The sequence below is a fragment of the Pleurodeles waltl genome, chromosome 7 (assembly GCF_031143425.1).
Source record: "Pleurodeles waltl isolate 20211129_DDA chromosome 7, aPleWal1.hap1.20221129, whole genome shotgun sequence".
Lineage (NCBI taxonomy): Eukaryota > Metazoa > Chordata > Amphibia > Caudata > Salamandridae > Pleurodeles > Pleurodeles waltl.
Genome location: NC_090446.1, coordinates 677,026,021 through 677,043,994, shown reverse-complemented (window position 1 = coordinate 677,043,994; position 17,974 = coordinate 677,026,021). Strand labels below are relative to the sequence as shown.

The following is a 17,974-nucleotide window of genomic DNA, read 5'->3' as shown; positions in this document are numbered from 1 at the left end:
CTGATTCCCAGGCCTGGTGAGTCAGGGGTGCGTGGTGTGGAAGGTCGGCTGCAATGCGGAGAGGCCTGAGAGGAAAAAAATAGAAAATACAAATAAGAAAAAAATATATGACCACAAATATACGTGAACGAAAAGGAAATGTAATGAATATTGGTGGAAGAAAATTACAGACATTCATTAAAGGAGGTGCATAACTAAAGGACTATGAAACATTTACCTTGAATGAGGACGCTAGCTACTGAGGCCCAAGTTAGCTGGACCACGGGATATCACTTGACAGTGGAGGGATGTGGTGGCACGTGGATGGTGCAATGAGCTCATCGCAGCAGAATCGTGACCAGCAGCCACCACCCCCCAATGTGGAGGCCCACTCCTCTGTGGTGCGCTGCCTCCCTTCAGCCAGCTTGCGGATCCTGCCACGGCAGCGCCACGATGGTGTCATTGGCTTGCCTACCTGGACAACTCTTTCTGTGCCAGCAGGAAGATGGATGGTGCTGTGCGAAGGTCCCTTATGTTGCACATGGGTGGTGAAGAACTGTATGAGCTCTTCTGACACACAAGGCTAATAACTTTGACGCTGCGGTGGCAGCACTGAACCTATATTTCGACCCCCAGTTGAACCCTGATTAGAAGCGATTCTAACTCCGTCAAGCGCAACAAACTGACACCGCATCAGTGGACATGTTTTATGCCAGGCTGCAGAAACTAGCAAGCAGCCCGAGGAGATCCGTGCGCAACTCATGCAGGGATGCTGTTCGAACATGCTATGGATCTCATACTGCGAACGCCTGGCATCACAGTGGATGAGATTTTGATCCACGCTTGGTCGCACAAACTCTCAGCTACCCAGGCAGATGTTATGGCCTTCCCGAGAGGGCAGTCGTTGATGGCGTCCTGTCCCACAAGACAAACAGCGGTGAAAAAGGAACAGGTCGATGCTCTACAAACACATCAATCCACCCAGCGCTTGCCACGTGCCCAAAAGCAAGGTGAGAGAGAATGTGGTAGCTGCGGATATGACCACAAGACACTGGGTGTTTACCCAGAGAGATGTAACAGCTGCAATAAGTGCTGGAAGGTGAATAATTTGCCAAGGTGTTTCTCGCTGGGCAGCTCAAGCAGAAGGTGGCACAAGACAAGACCGCCACAGTGAGGCAACTGATGCCCGTGGAAGTCACAGATTCTGGTGTAGTGGGAGCAAGAAGTATGGGGTATGAAGAGGAAGATGAGGAAGACATCTTTGTCAACTCATTCACTGGATGGAGACAGCAAAAGCAGCACCCGCCCCCCATGTGCAATGTTGAGATCAATGGCACCAGTGTAGCTGTGTTGAGCGACACTGGTGCGTCACTTAATGTAATGGACAGTGCGCTATACCACCAGCTGTCCCTGAGGGCAGAGTTGACGCCCTGTAACATGAAAATCTACACATATGATGGGCATGACCCGCTCCCTTTGCAAGGTGCTACTGAAGTGACTGTAGTCAGTCAAGGTTGCTCGACAAAAGCTATGTTTTACATTGTGAAGGGGAACCATGGTACTCTTCTTGGGTGCCACACTGCTGAGGATCTAGAACTTGAGTTTTTTGCACGCCAGATCCATGACACGCATGCGGAGTCCATACTAAAGGACTTCCCACAGTTGTCTGTAGGACTGGGCAAACTCAAAGAGAAACAGTTCAAGCTGCATGTTGACCCAGCTGTGTTGCCCACGGCGCTGCGGCACTGCTGAGTTCCGTTACATCTCCGGCTAGTGGTAGAGAAAGAGCTGCAAGCCCTAGAAGACCAAGGAGTGATGGAGAAGATTACGGGGTCTACCCCCTCTGTGTCACCATTGATGATCGCACCAAAACCCAAGCAGCCAGGTGGCATTTGCCTCTGTGTGGATATGTGATTGCCGAATCATGTCATCAAGAGAGAATGGCACATCACACCTACGATGGACGACATCATTTCAGATTTAAATGGTGCCCAGTGATTCTTGAAGCTAGATCTGAATTCCGGCTACCATCAGCTGGAACTGGAACTTGAAAGCAGGAACATTACTACTTTTTCCACGCGTGTTGGGCTATGGTGTTTTAAAAGGCTCAGCTTTGGGGTGTCATCTGCTGCTGAAGTTTTTCAAAATGCCATTAGAGAGACATTATCCGGCCTTGAGGGTGTGCTCAACCTCAGTGATAACATTTAGATTTTTTCCGAGACTTTGGAAGATTATCATTGCCGGTTAAGGGCCACGCTCCAGCGGCTGTCCGACGCGGGTCTCACACCCCACAGAATGAAATGTGCATTTTACAAGAACTCAATTGATTTATTCGGATACATTTTCTTGCAGGTAGACCCCAAGAAGGTGGATGCTATTCGGAGTGCCCCGGTTCTGCGGAATGCCACGGAAGTTTGGAGTTTCCTTGGCATGGCAACGTACTGTGGCCAGTTCATTCCTTATCTGGCCATGATGGCTGAGCCTCTGAGACGACTAAGGAAGGCTGACATTAAGTGGAACTGGAGCCCTGAAGCAGGCAAGGCATTCCAGGATGTGAAGGAGGTGTTGCCTGATAAAGTGACTATGGCTTATTTCCAACCCAGGAGAAAGACAGGAAGTGGTGGATGCTAGCACCATTGGGCTAGGGGCAGTTCTGCTTCAGGAACAGTGTGACAAGGAGCGGGCACCGGTGGGATATGCCAGCCTTGCCTTGTCAGCAGTAGAGGCTCGATACACACAGGTTGAAAGGGAGGCACTGGTAATCCGCTGGGCCTGTCAGCACTTTCACCTGTACTTGTATGGACAAAAATTGTGGGTGGTCACAGACCACAAGCCCCTGGTATCGCTATTTACGAGGTCCATACGGCTGGCTCCCCCCCCCGAGGATTGAGCACTGGGCTGTGCGGCTTCAGCCATACAGGTTTCAGGTCATCTATCGGCCGGGGGTGAACAACCCGGCTGATTATCTGTGAAGGCATCCCTCAGTGTTGCAACCGGGTGACGTAACAGAGGACGAGGGGGAAATGATGGAGAGCTTCATGAAGATGGTGGTGCAGGCAGCCTGTCACGTGGCTCTAACACTAGTAGATATAGCGGAAGCTTCTGGAAGAGACTGTGTCATAGGTCATGCTAAAAATGTTTTGCCCCGGAGAGAGTGGAAGCTTTTCATTGAAGGCACGAGATCCTTGGACCACGAGGAGTGCATGGCTATCCAAGGATTTTGGAAGGTGGGGGACGAAGTGTTGGTGGGGAGCGTTGGTCTCCACCTGCGGGGCCTGAAGATAGAACTCCCTCGGTGCCTGTGGGACAGGGTGGTCGAACTGGCTCATCAAGGACACAAAGGGGCTGCTAAGACAAAAGCTTGCCTCAGGGCCAAGGTGTGGTTCCCTGGTATGGACGCCATGGTTGATACCCTTATAAAAAGGTGCCATTCCTGTTCCATCACTGCCATTAATCAGCCCCCTGTTCCACTGATCATGGAATCACCCTGCTCAAAGCCATGGTCAAAAGTCTGTATGGATTTTGAGAGTTTTCCTGGTGGGCTGCTGACCGTAGTCATGATGGACCCTTATCCGGTTCCTGGTGGTACAGCTTGTCATGTCGTCAGCATTTGAGAATGTAAGGCCAGTGCAGGAGAAAACTTTTGCCCTGTTTGGCCTGCCTGATGAGATCAGAACAATGGTCCACCGTTTCAGGGTCAAGAGCTCAGAGACTATCTAGGTCAGCTGGCAATATGTCAACGAAAGATTACGCCATACTGGCTGCAGGCCAACGGCAAAGTTGAAAGATTAATGCAAACTCTCAATAGAGCCGTAAGAATTGGTGTTGAACAAGGGATGTTGAGTGGTGTATGCACAAATGTCTGAGAGCTTATCAGCAGACGCCCCACAGTACAACTGGCTGCGCCCCAGCAGTATTGATGTTCATGCAGCCTCTGTGGGACTGCATTCCGGCTGATTCGCATTGGAAGCCTAATGAGCTGGATCTGGAGGCCACTAAACAAAAGCGATGGATGACCAACCAGAAAGCAAGTATTCAGAGGCGAACGAGGTGCCCCAACCTTCGAATAGGTGACCTGGTGGTGGTTAAGGACCGGCACCCTGGGGGGACGTTTCTGACCCCCTATGAGTCCAGTTTGTGGATGGTGGTCAAAGGGACTGGGACAATGGTGACTGCTCAAAAAGGAGATCGGCTAGTCACCCGAAATGTGTCTTGTTTTAAGCGAGTGGAAGTTTCCAGTGAAGACGGGGGAGATGATGCTGGTGAGGAGGCTGAAGAAGGAGGTGAGGAAATCCTGGCTGATGAGGAACCAGGTGATCGACAAGCTCACAGATCAGCTCCTGTACCAGCAACAGGTGATGTGAGTTATGAGGAAACAGTCAATCAGAGTGAGAGGTATCACTTGCGGCCCAATCCAGCCCCCGGCCAGAGACTTAGGGATTTTGCATGTTAAAACGTGTACTGTTGTGTTGGACCAGAGGGGTTTGAATATTTTATTTGTTCAAGTTGTACTTTTCTCTCTTTTCTATTTTTCCTTGGGATCCCCTATTAACTGCTCACAGGGCAACCCCTCTGTGGGTGGCTCCTTTTGATTAAAACCTGGGAGGGATGTAGAGAGCCACCCGGGCTCTCCGATAAAATGTTACAATGTGAGGGCAAGGTGGCTGGGCTCACCATCGAGGTCTTAAATAAAGTGAGCGCTGGTGACTCAGGCAGTCACTCAGTACTGTACTAAACATCAGTAGTGCGTTTCATTATAAGCGCACATCTGGCGCACGGCCACACGCCACAACACGCATTAACATATTATCAATAAAGACTAAAAAGCGTTACATTGTTTCTGCTTCAAAACTCTTCGTGTAATTGCCTCTTGTGCTCTTTAAAATTAACTTGTAATCAGTGTGGCGTGCCCCCCTTCATACCTACATGTAATCTGTTTTGGCAGCTTCAGTAAAAACATATGGCGTAAGTGTGATTTTCACATTGTTTTAATTTCTTCCTTTAAAAATGTACTGTGGAACTTTTGAGAATGGTAATTAATATATAATGCAGCATTCGGCCAGTAATTATACTTTGGCCTCATTTAACACGTGTTGTAGCCTCTCGATTATATAAGTAGGATTTTAACCCTTTAAGCATGTGTATAACGAAATATACTGCTGTTCCTTTGCCTACCCCGCACAAAGATATGGCCAATGAGCTTTGATCGTTAATTTTCCGTAGCCGCTTCATGCTCATCATATCAAATGATATCAGAAATGAACTGCTAAAGGTTCAGAAATACACTAGGTCTAAAGGGAATACATTTCTGGTAAATAAACGTAAAACGCTTAAAATATTAAGTACCAGTCTGTCACTTGATAGCATTCATTTCCTGCTGCCCTTTATAGAGCGTCAGGTGAAATGTGTTTTGCAGTTCTAATAAACAAACTTTATGTGTGTGTAATTTGTTTAAAAATATTACCCGCTACCAATGGGGAATAGTTCTACTGAGCCAAAGTCGATAATTTCAGGGGGTACTATTGGAAGTCTTCTAAAATCCTGCGTGTCCCTAAGAGCATTACGGTCGTTTACATCGTCCTTCACACGTTTACGGTCCTTCACATCGTTACGGTCCCTTTAAGAACCCAGCGTAATCAAAGCCCTGCGTCCCGTTAGGAGCCTCGTGTAATAAGGGCACTACACTGTCCCTTTAAGAAGTTTGGGTCTGCCCCCTACCGAGTCTGTATTAGTACTTACGCGATCTCTCACACAACCATGTTTACGTCCCAAGAGGTTGGATACGCCCTGTGTGATGGTATTGGTTGGCGTCACCCACTGTCACGTATCCGTGCGTTTCAGTTGGGTGAGTGACACCGTCTATCTCGGCAAAGGCGAGGCCTGCGGGAAGGCGAGTTAATGTGTCCTGTTGGTTCCTGTTGAGGCCTGTGAGCTTTCCTACAGAAGGGCCTGTGTGGAGAGTGTCAGCCGGCGTGCGCAACGGGGGGGGTCTTAACATGGAAGCACAGTAACTCCCCGCGCCGGACACCATGCTGATAGAGGACGTGGACGCGTTAAAGTGCTGGCTTGCCAAGCTGCTAGAGCCCATGTGAGTGCCGAAAAGGGAAAAGCTGAATAGGGGGAAGATGGGGACCTGCAGAGAGAAATGGCTTGTCTAGAGTTGGGGGTTGTAGGTGTATTGAGGAAAGGTGGAGCAGTTTTGTTGGAGCAAAGGGATAACTGTCGCTGTAGGGGTGAGTACATTACCAGTGGAACTTAACCAGGGGGTGTGGTCCTGCCATGGGTAGACAGAATTTTGGGAAGGAGGCATGAGCAGCATCGTTTGCAGGAAGACCCATTGGCAGACACGGGGGGGGGCACCGCTTGGGACGTATTTATTTACTCCGAGAATTTGCGTTAATAACAGTGTAAGGGCAGATGCGTGGAGTAAGTACTGACCGGAGCGTATATTTGTCAGTATGATGGGAGGGGTTGTCAGCTTCAGATTTCCCGACGGTCTCACTGGCATATGATGTTAAAATGCATTATAGGATAAGCAAGGAGCGCGAGAGGGTCTTAAGAGGCAGTGGAAAGGGAGAGGAATACGGATTGGTAAGGGTACCAAGTGAGAGAAACAGCATTATTTTGTGAAATAACCAACATTCTTTGCAGATAGAGGGAGGTACGTGTGCATTTTTGTCTGTATAAAAATTCCTAGTGTAATCTAACAGTCATTTTACCATACTCGGCTGAAAGCTCATGCACCCAACTATTTATCACAAAATACATGTGTTAGGGAGTTGTAACCTTCTACCCCCAACAGAAGCTACGCCCCTGAGTACTGGCATGTGCGAGTGTTTCTGTCGGATTGTGTACGATATTCCAGGTTTGGGAGTAGTGGATCATTAGGGAATACTTCTTTAGGGGTAGGAGGACTATGATGTCGTGGATAACGTGATTGCCGTCTGGTAGACGGGGAGCTGCTAGCCATGTAGCACTGTGACAGGGATGCGCTTTCCATAGAAGCCCAGCGACTCAAGTGTTGGTTGCCCAGCTAGGCTGCACCGCCAAATTGACAGTTACTGTAATTGTGAACAATTTTACTGGAATTCCTTGAGGTGACTATGGTTCTAAACCAGAAGGGATGCAGTGAGGGAATTTTCACCGTATTTAGAGCGTGTGTGTTGTTACCGATCTAGTCCAACTTTCGGCGAATCAGCAAAACAAATCCCAAAAGTAGTGTGGTCCAATCCTTCATACAGTCCTCCCCCAGGAGACAGTAAACATTCTAGGATTGGGATGACTGAGAATGCTAACACAGCTACGAAGGGATCCACGTCTGGGTATAACCACTTCACTTGAGCGGCCTATATGCGAATATGAAGTTTATGCTTAATCCTAACGTATGGAAACTTCCAGGAACGTATTGCTGTAGTAGTTCTAGTGCTTAGCTAGTCAGTAGCATTATACAAGTAATATAAAAATCTGCAAATCAGAAAAAGGCATTTGCTAAGCAACACCACCTTTATAAATCAGGAAATGTCTAGTGACTGAAAAATAGACTGTATTGAAGTATACCTTTAGTTCACAGGCATTACGTTCATAGCTAAATGTTATTGTGCATCTTGAAGGCCGAGGCTGTCTACATTTTTACAATTGAAAAACCACTGTTATTTCAGATTGAAGTTTCAGTACTCTGAAGTCCTTCACCTCAGGTAAATCACACTTCATAAAAAGAAGCAGGGAGGAATAGAAGATGAAGAGAAGTTTAAACATGTCAGAGCTTGAAGACCCAATAAGACACTGATGTTAAAGGGTTTGGGCACTTCTCATGGCAAAGAACCGGGACTGTCAGTTGCCCAGAAAACACCTATTCACTGAATACCACTTTGCTCCACATTAATGCCAGTGTGTTAATTTAGAACCCCTTTCTTGGTCAGTGGCTTTAGAAGCTGCTCATAACCAAGGCCCATCTTTATGGGCTTTGTGGCGCAGGGCAGCACAGCAAGTCACCTTGCTTCACATGGAAAGGGCGGGACTGTGCTGCATTTATCCAGTATGGCCCATTCTTGTCCTTTTCCCCGGCGCTGGCCCCCTTTAGGCAGCCTAACCCCATGCAGGCAACCATGCACCATGGTGCAGATGTGCTTGTGTTGCATGCAGGATTGTTTTTGTGTAGGAAGGGACACCATCTTGCACAGAGACAATCCTCAGAGGCTTTTTCCTCTTTCTATTTGTGCTGCAGAATACTGCACTAATAGAAAGAGGAAATAACGAGTAGAAATAAACACTATCTCTCCTTGTTATGCGTCTCCTGGGAGGGCGTATCTTTTTGGTGCTGTCTCATGCTAGGAATGCATCAAAATACAAGAATTTGTCTTGGAAATACCCATAGAAACCCATCCCTGGCGTAGAGTAATGTCACTTGGTGATTTGCTCTGCGTTACATTACTTGAGATTTATGAAGCCGTGCAGGGCCTCGCAAGGTGGTATTCTGTGGCTTCATAAATCTCACATAAGGTCTGCGTCGCTCTTGCACCATGTTATGTAGTATATAAGCGATGCAAACCAGGCATAAATATGGCCCTCAATTCCTAGTGGAGTCAGCTGCACCAAAGTTGAAGAAGAAACTTGAGTCCTTCCTTTTTTTTTTTTTTTAAGTTACCCTCTTTATGAACTCTGAGATTTGACACAGCCATTCTCCAACCAACATCTGATTTGAATACGAATTAGTAAGCATTGCTCTCTGCTGCATTTCCAAATACTTGTCACTCATCTGTGTTTAGACATATCTTTTGGAATGACAGCAAAGGAAAAGCTTATTTAAAATTAGATCACCTTTTTAGTGTGTTTTGTTAAATGTGTTAAGAAGATGGCAAAAGCGGGGTAGTTAATTTCTGCCCAGGCCTTTATTAATTATTGAGGCTTGGGGGTCACAGGGCTGTTGGTTGGTAATGTGGCGTTGGTTTATAAAGTATAGTGTCCAACATCTCAACTGATTATGTAGAAAAATATAGAGTGGAGCAGTCTTGTTATTGAAACTCATTCCTTTCAGCTTGCTCTGAAGGCGGTGGGTGTTGGAATTTATTTTTTTGTACCCCACATGTGTGTGTTTTTTTTTGGGGGGGGGTTAATATTCAGGGTAAAAAAGTATAGCTTTTGTGTAACTTTAAAAATGCACATATTTTTCGGTCCCTTCTTTAAAAACCTGCCTATGTAGTTGTTTCCTCATGTATCATGTTGCAGTGTTTGCAAACACTATAAACTGTTTCATGGGCAGTGCTCAAACACACTCTTGTACTGGTTGTAGCTTTCCTATTTGTTAGTTTGTTTCTGTGCAATTCATTGTGTTGTAGATGGGACTTCTGATTATAATCTGCCAAATGACACACACATCTTTGGGAGATAATGTATTTTCCAATGCTACGTTAAGTAGGTGCCTCACTGGGTAACAGCTTTTGACCATATCATTTACACTACCTGAGAAAACTTTGATCTTAAACACTGAATTGTGGTGGTAGTCTGGCTAGACAAGTAGTAATGTTATGACAAAGCTGTGAAAGTAATTGTTCAGGTATATATTAAAAATGTGTTCTAGATTGATTAATCTGATGTCATTGTATTGCTTAGACATTCCTTTATGGCAGTGGTTCCCAACGTGGGGTCCGGGGGATCCCTGTGGGTTTGCAAAGCCTTCTCAGGGGGCCGCTACTACTTAGAAAATTTCATAACATTATACACACTTTATTAATTTTTAAAATAAAGAAGCTAAATGTATAATTGGACATTTTAAAATATACTGTAAATATGAAGGAATTTGAAATTGGAGAGTAAAAACGTAAATTAGTATCCTCCGATTGATTTATGGGAGCAACGCAGGTGCATTCAACAGAATGGAGAAATGACAATGAGTGGATTCAATTGAATTTCGAAAAGCTCCAACCTTTCTAAAAAAAAAAAAAAAAAGATTTTTTTTCTTTGTGCAAATTAAATGTAATAATTTCTGCATTTGTTTGTTGAACGTTTTTCTGTGTTTTTTGTGTCTATTGTTTTGCACTTCAAATCATCGACAGTGCTTAGGCCTGGGTCCCCAGATTCCAGTAATGATTCAGTGGGGGTCCCCGGATTCCAGTAATGGTTAAGTGGGGGTCCCTAAAATTCAAATGGTTGGGAACCACTACTTTATGGTATCCGGGCTAACAATTTGAGGCATTAAGCTAATTCATTTTAAGACCTCTATTACAAAATACTGTCTGTTGAAAGACCTCCATTAGACCAAACCAATGACTTACAGTGGACTCAAAGCCACCCTTACCTTTGGTTGACTCTGTTGTTAATCGCATTTGCTAGCTTCTTTTTTGATGCCTTTCTTTCCTTTTGTTGTCTTTGTTCTTCTCCTACAGTGTTGCTTCTATAAAAACATTTTGTTTGGATGACTTGTATCCCTCCATGACTGACATTCAGGAAACAATTTTTTAATTTTAATTTTAGCAATCCAGGGGAGGGCACGTTTTTTTCTTGCTTTCTCCTCCATGTTCTGCTTTCCACTTCAATCTCGTCTCACACTCTGTTGCTTTCTGCTTCCTTGATGCTCTAGTGGCCCTTCCTACTCCCCATTGCTCCCACTGTTTGTTAGAAATTCCCAACAGGTATGTAAATTTGTTGTTGGTATATCCTCTTCCCCCCCTGTTCTTTATTTTTTTCCAACGTGACCGCAGACCTCTTTGTCTCTTACATTGTTTAGTTCAGACTGGACACTTCCCGAGATCATGGGTTAAACGATCCATGACCAGTTAAATAAGTATGCTTTGCTTTGTGTTTTCCTCCTCATTTTCATCTTTCTCTGCTGGACACTTCACCACCAAGACCCCCACTGGACTTGGTCCCAAGCATACTTCTTACAAAGATAGCCTTTTTTTCTCTCTTACCCACGTTTGTATCCCCCAAAGCCATCTCTCACGGATCCCCTTGTCTTAGCACCTGCCCGTTTTCACAGCAGTATGCATGAGTTTGAGAACTTGAAAGGGATGGGGTAGATGTGAACCCTTAGTTTCCTTCATATACAGCTTAGTATGTGTAAACAAAAATTAAATGTTTGTCCCAGCTTAATATATAGTGTGTTCAGGGGATCCCATGAAGTATGTACAGTGCATTTGAAGTGTCCCTTTGTGTACTCCGTGCAGGTTGGACTTCTCTTGCAGTGTGTTACTGGTGCAGTGTCTACTGTGTTAAGTAGTGTACCCTCACACCGTAGAGTGTGCTGTTTCCACCTATTCAGTGTGTGCATTATCTTTAGTTCCTAGAGCAGTTTCCTGACACACAGTTTGTCTGCTGGTGGTGTGCAGTATCATGCAGTGAGTGCAGAGCCTCTCATCTGCTTACCTGGCCTCACTGCACATGCAGTATTTGTGTTTCTTTGATGCCATCTACATCTTGCTAGTGTGTGTCCCCATGCAGCATATCTAGTGTCCTTGTGCTGCATCTGCAGCCACTTGCTATCGGTACTCTGCCTCCTTGTCTATTTGTCTTTGTCCTTTTGCCTGTGTTAGGTGCAATCTTATCTGCAGCACGCTAACCAGTGCATGCAGAGTATCCGCTAATATTGCTGGCAAATGCAGAAACGGCAAGGTGATGGATGGAATGCTTGAAGTTATCTCAGCCACAGGCAATCGCTAGGGCCGCATCCCAATCCATTGTTGACCCCGGGGCATACCTGGCGCCATTAGAGAGGCAGTTGCTAAAACAATAAGGTTCAAGACTGATTTGTATATGGATGGGTCCAAACTGAGGTGGCATGGTGGGCGAAAGAAGATAGATTGGGATTCGGCTTGAGCGACTGCCACTGGCTGAGATTAATTCAAGCATTCCATGCATCACCTTGTTGTTTTTGCAATAATAATATCTGTTGGAGCTCCTTTTAAGTAAGGTTGCTGATATCCGTTTTGTCTAGTAGATCAGATAATGCTGGTAGTGGAACCTCATTGAATCATGGTTGTTTCTTGTGTATCCCTGAAAAACAAACTGGAAGATTGGCCCACATGCATTCAACCCTGCCTAGAGCATATGATGGGTTACACAGCTAGGTCCCCAGGTTGGACTACTATAGCATTGCATTTTGGCACAAGCAGGTACTGAATCTAGTGCTCCTCTTTAATTTGTTACCGTCTTTGGGCTGTATCTGAGTTCTCACCAGAGAATTCTTTTAATATCTATTAGCAATCATGCTCCTACTTTCCATCTTTGTAGGTTACTTCTGTAGACATTGATTGCCAATGCCTGTTCAGTTGAGTACCCCACCCCTCAGTCCCCATTGAAAAAGGAGCAGAGTGGTGTAACAGCAACCTTGGTCAGTTAAGTCAACCCAGCAGATAGAATTAAGATTTTTTTAAGTGGCTGGCAACAACTTGATCTTTGAGATTTTGCAAAATCACAACAGGCTGGCAGTAGACCAGATTCCAATAGAGAGGTCATTCTGGAGTTAGGGGGTGTTGGGGTATATGACTGCCAATAAGTAGGATTTGGGAAGTGCGGATCAATTGCAGGAGTTTGTTGCTGGATGTCAAGGGTTTTGAAGCGAAATGCCAAACCAGCACTTCATTCACGTGAATTGTATTGGTTTTAAGAAGTCCCAAAATAACCTAGTCTTATTTCATCTGAGGGATTTTCAATATAGTCGTTAGCTTGAATGTCACACAAAACCTTTAATAGGTCCACTAGAGATGTTGGGCACGTGTCTGTACATGGATTAGAGAAAAAATACCAATGGGCCTGATGATGCACTCCATCTGCTCAGGAAACGTGAGCTTTGTAATTCATCCTAGAATAAAACTGTCAATGCCACTGGAGAAGAGTTTGACTGGAACTAAATGTATTATGTTTCAAGAATACTATGTGCAGCAGGAGTTTTTAAAGGACTTCTCTTGCTATTTACCTCCTGTAGTTCATACATTAAGTAGTCCTCCTTCTAACGGTGGTAAGATTTACACAGAATGAAATGCTGTTTCTTAGTCTTTTTTTGTACTTTTCTGCATGTGCCTCCTGATTAAATCTTTTTTTTAAGTATCACGCCGTGCATTTATTCTGCCTGATTGATTGTTCCCAACCATAGTATGGGACAAAAAAGCTTGAGGCACTTGAGATGTTACTGCAGGGTCATTATCCTTGGTGAGTTCTTCATTCAACTTGTAAACAATCTCCCCTATAATCTCTATTGGTAGCTGCTGTGGTTAATGTGTTGAAATACGAATTGTTATCTTGAAGGCAACCAGATAACTTATACATGGTTACTGAACAGCGGTTAGGAATATCAGATTTCACTACTAATGGTCTGAGTAGTTTGTTCAGGGTATATATCCTTGGAATATTAACACTGGTCTTTAAGGGGAAATATTAGTATTGGAGATTTTAAAGTCCACTGTTACAACAAAATCTATGCATGATACTTCATCAAATCCCAGTTGAAAGTAACCTAATTTCCTTTCCTAAAATTGGTTTATTGATGGAGGGTAGCGTATATTAGCAGATGTTAAGTTAATGCGTTTTAGAGATGGTACCATATTGCATGTAGTAGGCTATGCTTGGGTAAAATGGGTGGCTTCTGAATTTTATATATAATTTGCATTTTGCGTTAAACTGTGTAGGTGATCTGAGAAAGTAAGTAGAGGATGGGCACATTCTGGCAAAAGGTCTACAATTTTATTTTCATGCCAACTTTTTTGTATTTTTTGTATTTCTTTATTTTTTTAAGCCACATTTTTGCACATTCGGTAGGATACCCATTCCTCTACCCTCTGTTGGCATCTTTCACAATTCATCAACTGTTGAAAATGGGGTGAGGGTGCTGACTATTTGGGTGGGTTTACAAAAGCTCAAGTAAAAAGCCTAGTCTTCAGCCACTGTTGTGATGTATTTTTGCCTGTGTATCTTGATCCTTTAAATCAGCATTAACCGATTAGCCCAATTCAAGCAGACGTCTTTTGCCAACGCTATTGGTAGATCTAATGATGTGTTCTTTTGCCTGTCCCTCTCAGTGCTCACAAATGAGCTGAATGATGCTTGTTTTTATAAGCCAGTTTGCCAAATTAAATCAGACATTTGTTCTAGAACCTCTCATCAGAATCCTGGTATGAGAGTGCAGCCCCCAATTTTGCATATATAATCTGAACTACTCTGTTAGTGCCAGGGGCATACATGCATCTAGTCTGTCTAGGGTCATCAAATGTAGCTGCGTTGTAGTAATGTGCAGTTGTTGCGGGTAGCTGAATGGAATCAGTTTGTCTTGCATTTTTGGACACTTTTGACATGTACCTAAATATGCCATTGACTTCCTTTTTGGGAATACGCCTTCCATGATCCCGGTCTTGGCTCTCTGAACTTGAACTTGACGCAGTGTTGCAGTTTTGTGCCAATCCTTTTCCAAGATCTCTTGATGCTTTAAGGGTTATAGTCTTGTGCGGCCCATTTACTTCTGAACTGTGGCTGTTCCTACTGTGAACCATTTTCTTGGATATGTCCTATCGGAACAGTCATCTTGCATTTCAGCAAATGTCTAAACTTCTTTAAAACGTCAGAAACTTTTCTTAGCTTTTCTAAGCAACAAAGGCATAACAAGTTTCATTTGCTATCTTATCAGAATGTGCATATGGAAGTTCTTTTTTTGTCCAAATCAAGAGGTGGAGGATGGGAGAAACAAGGATTCACACCTCCTGGGTTTTTGCAGGCTCCATGCTGTACCAGTTTCAACTTCACCCCACCACTGCTGCATGTGAAAAAAAATCAACTTTTTAGGAGTTTCTATTTTTTTTTTTTAAACATGTCATTTAGTGCAGCGAATGCAACTTAACATAGGGGTTGGGAGACCTTATTGGGCAAAAACAAAAAATCATCAATCCATATTTCAGCAGTTGCCTACACGCAAGTTTTAGCTGTATGTTGTCAAAAGACCTTTTGTGTACTAAACCAAAAACCTAATGTGTTTTGGGCCAGCCCAATGTTTATTGTTGGATAGCTTTATCACTGTAATTTGACTGCTATTCTCTCTCTTCGAGTTTGTCCCTTTTCAGCAACATAGCTTCTTTATCATCCTTTTGATTTGGTGACTTGTCCGTTCATTAGTTTCAGTTGGTTAACTACTTGTTTCGTTTCATTTCAACACTAGATGCAAGTGCATATTGTGTACTACTTTACCTTTCAAACTACTGTTTCAAACCCCTGTTTCTCCTATGCTTTCAGTGTTCTGCTAGCTGGGAGGCAGGAGCATTTCTTCCCCCACTACTCTACATCTGTCATTGCTCTCCCGCTCACTATTTCTGCCTTGTGTGACTGAACTTTTCTTACCTGTACCTTCCTTCCTCCGCCACTCAGTGGAACTAATTTTTCAACCACCTATCCACTGCTATGTTCCTGTCTTTACCCTTTCCCGACACTCCATGTTTTAATTTTTCTACTTCTTGTTAGAAAAGCTTTGCAGGTGAAATGTGTTGCTGGGTGTTTCCTTTTCAAAAGGTGCCTTAGCGTACATTTACCTTACTTTTTTAATGTGTTACTGGTTCAGGTATGGTGTTCGCAACATCGAATCAGTAAATTAAAAAGAAAAAAGCAATTGAGATCCTGTTAATATGTGTTATCGAGCTGCCTAAATAAAAAAAATATTACTTTTACTCTTTTTACTAATACTGGACAGAATTGACAAAGTGTTGGCAAGGCTGATAGGTCAGCATTAGCTGTGAGAATTTGATGCCTTTTGGCTTTGTCAATGCTTTTTTGTTAAGTGGTCTCTGTAGGTATTTTTTATGTGTTTATTTATTATTATTATTTTTTTTAAATGCCTGAAGCTCGACACAGTTGCCTTCAGAAGCACTGTCTGAAGCTGGGCTCTGTAGTAACTTTAATCATTTTTCACTGTTTTCTCACTGCAAGAATCGGGAGCTACCTGTGCTGCTTGGCATTTCACCAGCATTAGATTTTTTTTTTTTCTTTTTTTAAATCTGATGCAGACATGTGAAACTTGGGGGAATAGTGATTTAACCCTGGACTCCCATCTGCTTACTGCACAAAGAAATGCCCATCCTTAGTTTTCAGCCATTAAGGTAAATTCACTCTCAGACAACTAAGCGTACCTGGGCCAGTTATTGCTATAATGTAGTATTGTGCCTGCCTAGGCCTCTATTTTCACGTGATGTTTTATTTGTGTTTATAGGTACTTTTTTTCTAGTTTTTCACATTCCAGACAGTTAATGATTCAGTCCACATCCTTGAAATCTGGTACCGACTGGGTAGTTTGGTATACATTGTAAGTCATGTAGAGATGATGACTCTTGTTACCAACAGTGGTAGCTTGATCTAGAACTCTGCTTAATTTTATCAGCTTTAAGTGGTTCTTAAGTAATTTTTGTGATGTATGTCTTTCACTAAGTAGCCATTTCATTTAGCCACAGCTCAATTCTGCTACTAGAGGTACCCCTGACATCATCTGCTTTTACCCAACCCTGAAATTAATCCAAATATATCTATTTCTTGAATGCCTTTTCTGCTAAGTAGGTACCATATGCCAGCCTGGATGTCTGCATGTAGAAATATTGTGTAAGTATTGCTGTCTTGTCTGATTTCAGTTTGCTGTCAATCTCCAAATAGGTAAATTTGGTTAATTCTCAATAGTACCAGGCATCTGGGACAGTCAGTATACCTATGTAATCCATTTATTAGTTATAATCTAACAATGTCCCCTCTTTTGGTAAGCTTGTGATCCAGTGCATTATCCAGCATATCCATTGGTTCATAGACCAGTCCTTAGTAGAGTTTGAAAAAGACAAATTCCTTTAATCATCATCTTAGAGACGCAAGAGTGATTTCTCCCTGGAGTCTCATTCACAGGGAATTGTCATGCTGAAATTGCAGATCTAAAGGTGTTGATGGTTTTATGCCAGTCCAGATTTCACTAATTCTGATAGAAAAGTTTTGAGATGCATAACTACTGTCCCCACTGCATCCAAGTTCCTCTCCAGAGATCAACCTTACCATCTCTTCCAAGCAGATGAGTTTCTCTTAACCCCTTAGCTGCTGGGCCTTTCCCCCCCCAGTGCTGAGCCCTTTTTTGGCTATTTGGGGTAGTTCGCGCTTAGGGCTTCATAACTTTTTGTCCACATAAGCTAACCACGCCAAATTTGCGTCCTTTTTTTCCAACATCCTAGGGATTCTAATGGTACCCAGAGTTGGTGGTTTCCCCTGGAGGAGACCAAGAAAATAGCCAAAATACAGTGAAAATTTTGTTTTTTCCAAAAAAATGGGAAAAAAGGGCTGCCGAAGAAGGCTTGTGGTTTTTTTCCCTGAAAATGCCATCAACCAAGGGTTTCTGGTGCTGAAATCACTATCTTCCCACCTTTCAGGAACGGGCAGACTTGAATCAGAAAACCGAATTTTTCAACACAAATTTGGCATTTTACTGGGACATACCCCATTTCTACTATATTTGGTGCTTTCAGCCTCCTTCCAGTTAGTGACAGGAATGGGTGTGAAACCAATGCTGGATCCCGGAATGCTAAACATTTCTGAAAACTAGACAAAATTCTGAATTCAGCAAGGGGTCATTTGTGTAGATCCTACAAGGTTTTCCTACAGAAAATAACAGCTGAAATAAAAAAATATTGAAATTGAGCTGAAAACAACAGCCATTTTTCTTTATGTTTTACTCTGTAACTTTTTCCTGCGATGTCAGATTTCTGAAAGCAATATACCGTTTTGTCTGCTGGACTCTTCTGGTTGCGGGGATATAAAGGGCTTGTAGGTTCATCAAGAACCCTAGGTACCCAGAGCCAATAAATAAGCTGCACCCTGCAGTTGGTTTTCATTCTATACTGGGTATACAGCAATTCATTTGCTGAAATATGAAGAGTGAAAAAGAGGTATCAAGAAAACCTTTGCATTTCCAAAATGGGATCAAGATAAGGTTTTGAGGAGCAGTGGTTATTTGCACATCGCTGAATTCCGAGGTGCCCATACTAGCATGTGAATTGCAGGG

The 17,974-nt window shown here is 43.5% G+C and overlaps 1 protein-coding gene across 3 annotated transcripts in view; it reads left to right on the top strand.

The window, feature by feature from the left end:
• The first annotated feature begins 5,846 nt into the window (after positions 1–5,846).
• The window catches only part of RBM27 (RNA binding motif protein 27), a 622,061-nt gene continuing 609,933 nt past the window's right edge, over positions 5,847–17,974 (top strand). For all 3 annotated transcript variants that reach the window (XM_069244680.1, XM_069244679.1, XM_069244678.1), the window contains exon 1: positions 5,847–6,067. In XM_069244680.1, the coding sequence (XP_069100781.1) occupies positions 6,009–6,067 (59 nt within the window). In that variant the 5' untranslated portion in view covers positions 5,847–6,008. The remainder of the gene's footprint in view (positions 6,068–17,974) is intronic.